General features: G+C 30.5%; 1 protein-coding gene across 1 annotated transcript; it reads right to left on the bottom strand.

Moving 5' to 3' along the window:
- Window positions 1–378: 378 nt before the first annotated feature.
- LOC106684653 (threonine aspartase 1) lies at window positions 379–6,090 on the bottom strand. The gene is made up of 5 exons (XM_014426861.2): window positions 5,977–6,090; window positions 5,360–5,482; window positions 4,168–4,351; window positions 522–670; window positions 379–450 (listed from the first exon to the last, which is right to left on the bottom strand). Exons 1-5 carry the CDS (start codon window positions 6,088–6,090, stop codon window positions 379–381), a joined length of 642 nt encoding a protein of 213 aa, XP_014282347.1.
- Window positions 6,091–8,353: the final 2,263 nt, after the last annotated feature.

The raw sequence follows: 8,353 nt of genomic DNA, 5'->3' as shown, positions 1-8,353 counted from the left end.
CATTGAAACAAACAAAAGAGGATAACAAGGGAAAAAAATTAGATCTTGCTATAATAATTAAGTTATTAACTTTTTATCACAGATGTCTTTCAACATGTTCAGGTCACTTAATAGAAGTGAAAACTGAGTAAATACATAATTTGTACATATATTGATAAATATATGGTTTAAGTAGTAAATTATTTTGAATCTGACTATAAATTTTAACTTTCGGTAACACTCTAATCTTCTTCCTATAGAGGAACTTTTCAATTTCATAAATAATTGTACAATACAAAAATGAACACTGTAAAATAATTCTAAGAAGAAATTAAGAATATCACAAATTAACTTGCAATACTTAAGGCTTCCTTTTACCAATGACAGTAAAATGCAGCATTACACTGGAGTTCCTTCAATGATTACAGTACTTCCTGGTTTTGCTCCAAGGGGTAATCTGCTTATGTGACTCTGTAACATTAATGATTTTTTAATAACTAATGCAAAGTTAAAACTATTACAATAGAAATTGCAAGATTTACTTTTGGAATTCGTTGGCCAACTGACATGAAACCAATTGCCATTGAAGGAGTTGTATGTCCCCAAGTAAATTCACCTCTTCCAGAACTCTCTGATTCAATAGCAATAATGCCACAAAGTTTTTCTGAGTACTTTCCCAAGAAAGGAGAATCTAGAAATTAAAAAACATCCATTAGTAAGCAATAAAAATAAAGATAATTTAATCATTAGTTTTACAAAATTATTAAAAGTCAGAAATACGTTTTAGTTTTTACTGTATAGATTACTAATATATTTTAGAAAGTTTTATCTCATATAAATGAGAATAACATGGTCAGGGGTGTGGTCAATGAAGAACACAAGTCAAAAATTGTTAGTACCAACGTTTTGCCAAGAATTTCAAACCTTCATCAGAGCTAAAAACAAAAACCAAGATAACCATAATGAATTACGGAATAGTTACAAAATAACTGACAATAATTAGTGTATCTAATCAGGACAACCATTAACTCAACATCATTTAATCTTTTATTATTAAAAAACTATATTTAAAATAACAATATCAATAATGTATAAAAGTGAGCTTCCAATACCTGCTCCCACGATCTACGCATAAGCTCCTTGCATCCTCACTCATTTTATTACTGTTTAAAAACAACTATGTGAGAACAGACTGAAATGAATCATGAATTCCTTTTCATGATCTGGGTCCATTGAGGTGGTTCCATGAATCCCGCCTCAACAATAAGTTTGAGTGACTCTTCCTTTCTAACCTCGAGCAATATTATCTTGGATCCTATCAATACCAAACCATCAATTTTTAACAACCCTCCTATGTCTAGTCTCAATTCAAATCCTCAGCAAACAAGGCGGGGCTTTCTGATCTCTTTATCACAAAAATAAACCATTTGAATATTACTTTTTTTGCCCACTCTACAGCCATCTGCAATTTCCTCTCTTCTATTATCCATCATGCTTCTTCTTCTCTATTCTCATTTAAATCTGACTTGTATATACCTCACAACCCAAATTGATGCTTTCTAACCATGATATCTTAATTTAAGAATAAAATCATGATTAGAAGTGAGTAATTATTTAGTATTATTCAACAGATACTCAATGGTGTAAATATTCAAACTTGAGTCATTTATTCTGTGGTGTATGCAAGTTTAACTACAAACATGGTTTGTATATGAGCAAGCAAAAATCTTTCTATCGAAAGTCCCTTTGCCTATATTTGGTACTTATGACTTAATTTATCGTTTTAAAAATTTCTTTATTGCTTTTATGTACTTTATTTATTACTTAAATTTAGATCAAGAATTTATTTTATTTTGGTTACTGGCAATTTTTTATTGTATATAGTGAGTTATTTTTATTACTATAGTTTCTGGTAACAATTTTAATTGTAATTCTAAATAAATAAAATAATAAAAACAGGAATTTATCATAAGAAAGGAAACTTGGAATGAAAAAAACATAAAATTCATGTAACATAACTGACAATATTATTTTGAAATTAATTTTCATTACAGACAGACAGAAACGAAAATTCCTTTATTGGATTATAAAACAACCATTTAACTTAAATAATATTGGTTTTATTACTAGTTAAAATTGGTTCATAGTTGATATCATTAAATAAGTAGCTAACCTCTAAAACAGTTTATTTGTATGTATTAAGGTGTATCCCTACTAGACAAACATTTGGTCACAATTTCAACAAACATTGTTTCTTCAATTAACAATGTTTATTACTTTATGGAAGTGGATGGTACCCAAACAAACATTTTGGGTATAGAGGAGAAAAGTAACATTTTTGATTGTCTTGAAAGTTCCATTCTGTATTACTTGCAAGCAAACCATTGCCAGTAACAACGTGTTTCCTATTTAGAACTTGTTACCAGTATTACTTTATAGTTGAATAGTGCTTTTTCATATAAAAGTGTTTTTTTTTTGTTTGTTTTTTTTTTGCAAGATGCGTAAGGATTTATGCATTCAACCCTACTAAGGTTAAAAAATTGTGATCATCTAATGATCAATTTAAAAACAAATTTTAAATAAAAGACACATTAGATGACATTACTATGTAATAGGGAATAAATAATCTAAAAGTAATAAAGAAAATGTAGGTTACAACTAAGAATAAATACAAAAAGGGTAAGACAGAAAAAAAAAAAAAAAGAAGAGCTATTTCAGTTGTTTGACTGACAAAACTACCCAATGAAAATTTTCCAAAACAGCAAACCAATTATGATAATAAAGATGAGAAGGAACCGTCAAACATCAATTAAGTGTGCTCATCACGAAAAGACTCTAAACCTCGGGTACATGATGCCAGAATTTTACATCCCTTGTAAAATAAAATATAAAAATGTTAGCTGTTGCCACGAACAAAGCAGAGGTATTGGAAATTGAACAATAAAATGTGAATATTTTGAAAAACATTAAAAAATGTACAAATAATAATAGTGTGGATTTTTTTTTTTTTTTTTTTAAATGATAAAATAAAACTTAAATGTTTTATATGTGAAAAATGGTAGTTTATAGTCCTTTGAAATATAGGATTACTAGATGTTTTAAATATTATATTAATACATTATGTTGATAAATAATAGTTATTTAATAATTTGTATGTAAAGTTAATATTTCATTATTTTAAGTAATAAATTTATATATTTGAATATTGGGATGATTTTTGGTAAGAGATCAAAACAATGCACTTGTAATTAGCGATATATAACAGGAATAAGAACTTGGAAAGCATGTTATTTTGTGTAATTGGAGTTGATGATGTTTTTAAAGACTTAAAAACAATATAACAATTATTTTTAAACATAAAGAGACAGCAAAGTAATAATTAAAAAGAAAAAAACTTTCATTTATTTTATTTTTAGGCTGATTACAGGCACTAAAAGAGCAGATCCAGTCAGTCGCTTATGAGAATTCACACAGCCAAGATATGAATCAATATGGCTAGAGAAAATTGTTTTAATTTAAACATTAGGGCAAGTGGTTTTTACTAATTATAAAAATCACTAGAGGTCAAATATGGTAATTTAAACAATATAAATAAATAGTGAAATGTTTAATTTGTGATTATGATCACGTTTATGAAATAACATTCAAACTAAATTATTTAAAACCAATTCAAATTAAGTTCTGAAATGATTATGAAGAAGTCATATCAACAGGAAGTGAATAAAATGAAGGAACTTAAGTAGGAAAAGGACTTGGCTTCTCCATTAAAAAGTTAGTGCTGCAATGCAAACCTGACTATAATCCAAATAATTCATTGCACTCACATGACAATCCTACTTTAGTTCTTGTTTCTTGCAGAGCCTCAATGGCTTGTAGGAAAAAGTACTGAACCAGTTTGTAAAAGAAATGTTTGGATAAATATATAATGTTTTACAATACTAAACTTCAACAAACAAGTTTGACAAACACTGCCATTTTTTGTCTGATAGGGATACCTCTTTATAGCAAAAATATAGATACAATACATCAAATAATTAAAAAAGCACAGATTGAAGCATCAAGCATTAAATGACTGGCTGATGTTATTAAAATTCAGAAACAGTTCAATGGAAGAAGGTGAAACATGAATCAGAAATGAAAGATGTTAAGACATATATTTTAGCAGTGATAATTACAAAAGGAAAGTACCAAGAAAAGATCTGATGGTGTTATTTATAGCAACTGTGGCATGAGCTGACTGAATTAGCGAATTAGCTGCCTCCCTCGCAAGGCATGTTTTAATTAAATCTTCTCCACATCCAGTAACAGAAGTAGCTACAGCACGTCCAGTTCCATAGTTTTGTGCCCAACATCCACAACCATACGTTCCTGCCTGTTTAAAAAATTAGAAGTTTATTACAGTAATTGTCATGTTCAAACAATTATTTGATGAATGGTATTATAAATTAATTTTGCAGTTCATTAAGGTAAAGAAAAAGTATCAATAAAAAAAAGTTAGGCAGTACTCCATATTAAAAAGGTTTCGGCTAACAAGTCATCTTCAAGTACATTTTTTTGTTTTGCAGAGCTATAACCAAGTATTAATACCCATTAAAAAAACTAGAATATCCACCTAAAAATCAAACAGAAGATGGCTTGAAGATAACCAAAATGTAGTTGATAAGAAATAATTGTGAAAGAATACAGACAACATTATACTAATTTATTATTGTTAATACATTGGGAGATTGGCAGGCCAAAAGGAAATGCTCTCATGAAGTCACCAATTGAACAAAAACCATTAACTATTCATTGAATTGGCATTCCACATTTATTCACAAATACAGACAATATTGATAATGATTCTCTACTAGAAATTGTGATGTAAGATTTGTTTTAAATTCCTAAGGAAAATAGGCCAAAATTGTATTACATATATATCATGGAACTAATAAAAAACTTCATTGTTGTTCACTTTTATAGACTTTAAATTAGCTCACCAGGATAAGGAAACATAATTAATAAAAAAAAAAATTGTTGTTTCTGCAATAAAATAATCTGGTCATTTTCAGAAAGTAAATAGCAAATGGCTAAAGCCTTTTATTCTTTCAACCTTAAATACTTGTTTATGAGATTTTATTTTATCTCAGAACAATCAATTTTTCATTCAACATTTATACTATTCTTGCAATAGTTTAAATGTGGGATAAATGACAACAATAAATTAAAAACTATGAAATGGATATCAAACTTATATTTAAGCATTAAAGGTAATCAAAAGTATAGGCTCAATAATATGGTAAATGGATATTCTTTTCATTTATGATAATGTTAAGGAAAAATTTCAGCAAGGATGAGTTCTGAAAAATGTAATTAATATCTGCTTTGTTTTGTTACTAACCTGTCCTACTCTTCCAGGATGCTTCAAAACTATACCTCCACTGGAACAAGAAGCAGCAACTCTACCTTCAGAATCCACCACGATAGCGCCCACTGTATCTAGTAATTTACTAGTAACGCCTGCCTGAAACATTAGAAAAATAGATACTTAAAAAACGGTTATTTCTACAAGGGTATGAGTCACAAACAGATGAGAAAAACACATTTATCTTTTATGTCAACATACAAATAAAACTACAAATAAGCTATTTTCCTTTTTCCAGCCCAATATAAGCCCTTTTGCCTTGAGTTGCTTTGCATCTTGTATATACTTTAGGCCTACAGAAATTAAAATATGGTCCCCATACATATCACCCATGTTGCATAGAGCGTCGCAAGGCAGAAGCAAGCCACCCCCTCGGCTCAGCTTAGATTGCCGAGAATTTGTTCATCCTGTTTCAGTAGGCTCTCCCAATTCTTACCTTTCATTTGAACTTTCTGTCTAGCGCCTGTCATATCCTTATATTAAGAACATATAATGGATTTTGTTGTTCTGTAAGAAAGTGGTCAAACTGACTGATTCTCCACACAACTGAGCTAAGCCAACATGTCAGTTTGTTCATTGCCATGTAAACTAACATGTTCCAACACTTCTTTAATAGGTGACTCTGCAACACTAGCTGTTGATAATTTCTGTATAGTGATTTGGCAATAGCTGAAGATGTTGTTATCTCTGTCAATAGTGGCTTGCATTGCAAGGTGAAATCTAAAAACACTATTCTGTCATAATTGTTACATCCAGGTTCAATAGCAAATGACAATTAAAAGTAGTTTGAGAAAACAACTGCTCCAGCTCCCTTGTTAATAACTGATGCAGACCCATGTGTATAAATGTGCCCTAAGCTCAGTTTCAGGGTAATCCTTATCTGACCACATGCGAGTATGAGTTGCCTGTAGACTTCAGCAGTTTCACGCTTTGGTATGTAGGAGATGCTTACATTCTGGCTTTCCACAGTTGGTAGATCTATCTGGCGAAGCTTTTCCTCTGCTTTTGATAAAAAAGTGCAGTGGGACTTTAATCTTCGATTTGCTTTACAAGTCAACCAATGATCTTATTATTATTAAGCTTTTCAAATAGATAAAGAGGAAATTTCTCTCTTCTATCCAATAGTGGCTTGAGACCTGCTTGAAGTTCCATAGCTGTGATGGGAGTCGATTTAACTTTGCCAGTGATTATCTATAAGGCTTGATTTTGAACTTTGCCTAATTTTCTTAAAGTTGATTTGGAGGAGGTAATTAAAAATTCAGCTCCATACTCCAGATTAAGCCTAACGTATGATTTGTAGGCTGTACTAAGCATGTCTCGGAATGCTCCTCATTTATATTGCTCAAGACATTTTTATAGTTGCGCTATAACCATTCATAAAATCAGTGTGCTCATGGGAGAAATTGGCCTGTTGGTTTGATAACGGTTGATATCATCAGCTGGTTTTCGTTTTTTTAGGATTGGTAGTACCTCAGCTTTCTTCCATTGAGCAGGGAGATGTTTTCCATGTAATATTTATAAATCTAATAATAATATATAATATTATTAATGAAGTTAATAGAAAAGGAAAAATAATTTTTGAAGAACAGTTTTGTATTGAAATTAGGTGGTGGTTTATATAAGACAGGGGCAATTAGCCTGCTTTAAAAATGGCCTAAGGGCCGAAACGTTGAAAGTTTTTTAAAATAAATAGTTGAGAGAAAAAGTGTAGTAGGAGTGAAACAATCAATATATTAAATCAGCAATTATAAATTATATTCTAATCCAATTTAAGAGCTTCAATTTCAGCCCTAATGGAGTTCTTTATATGAAATACTTCCCTAGATAAAGATTTTACAAATCCAATGTTATTTTCTCTAAAAATCGAGTAAAATAAAAAAAATGTATTTTGTGAACTTATTTTAGCAAATATGAAAACTACTATTCTTAGGAAAATAATCATTATACCAAAATAGTAGAAAAGTTTATATCTAGTTTTCATTTAGTCCTGACGAAGCCTTACAAAGTGGGGCGAAACGTTAGTAAACATTTAATATTTTTGTCTACTATCTTGTACATACATGGACCAACACCCAAACTATCATCCTACATTAATATTATTTATTTGAAATAATCAACTATCTGCTATTGCTAATGATAATGAAAAATTAAAAAAAAAAATGAATATAACTACGACTATAACTACCTTATACAATTACCGTTGGAAAGTCAATTATTTTAGAAAACGTAACCTAGCATATAAAGTAGAAGAAGGCAATAAAGAGTGACGAAAAACTTAAACTGAATTGAATTAGTAAATAAACGTTCGTGTATTTCCATGTTGTTTATGACAATAATCAGTTTTTACTTCCTTTGTATTGTACATACTAAAAAATCTGTACAGTTACAACCCGTTAGAGGTAAAGGGTGCAGTATTTTGTGAGAAAGCACAAATCACACTCAATCACAGAAAATAATTGTCTGCCACAGCCGGAATCAAACCCGGGTTCTTGGAGTAACACAGGGCCTTACCACTGATCCACTGCCTCCTTTCATTTGTGTATATAAGAAGTAAATGTTTAATTAAAGGAAGTATAAAGTTGTGTAATGCGCATGCCTCGTTAGACTGTTTTATAAAGTTCGTGAATTATTATTTATTAGTATAAAAAACCTCAACATTTGAATCGACTAACCCATATTGGAAATAATATATGTTCGTCACAGGCTTGACTGAAATAGATATCTGTCCTTATCCTAGGACTCTATCTAGACTTAAGGTTATCAGTGATTTGTACTTATTCCTAGATAAGCCTATTTCGATTCAATGGTCTTCCTATTTCCAGCCAGGTCTTTCGATTGCAGCCTATTTCCAACTTGATCATCTTACCCTTCGGAACTCCAGCACAGCAGATCCTCCTATTCCACAAAGGTCTGACCCATAACAGCCCTCGATCGGATGCCTAAAGGTCAATGCGAACCCACGTGTTGCCT

The sequence above is a fragment of the Halyomorpha halys genome, unplaced genomic scaffold, assembly GCF_000696795.3.
Source record: "Halyomorpha halys isolate HHAL.00 unplaced genomic scaffold, Hhal_1.1 Scaffold599.1, whole genome shotgun sequence".
NCBI classification, from domain to species: domain Eukaryota; kingdom Metazoa; phylum Arthropoda; class Insecta; order Hemiptera; family Pentatomidae; genus Halyomorpha; species Halyomorpha halys.
This window is presented reverse-complemented; position numbering and strand designations above follow the sequence as displayed.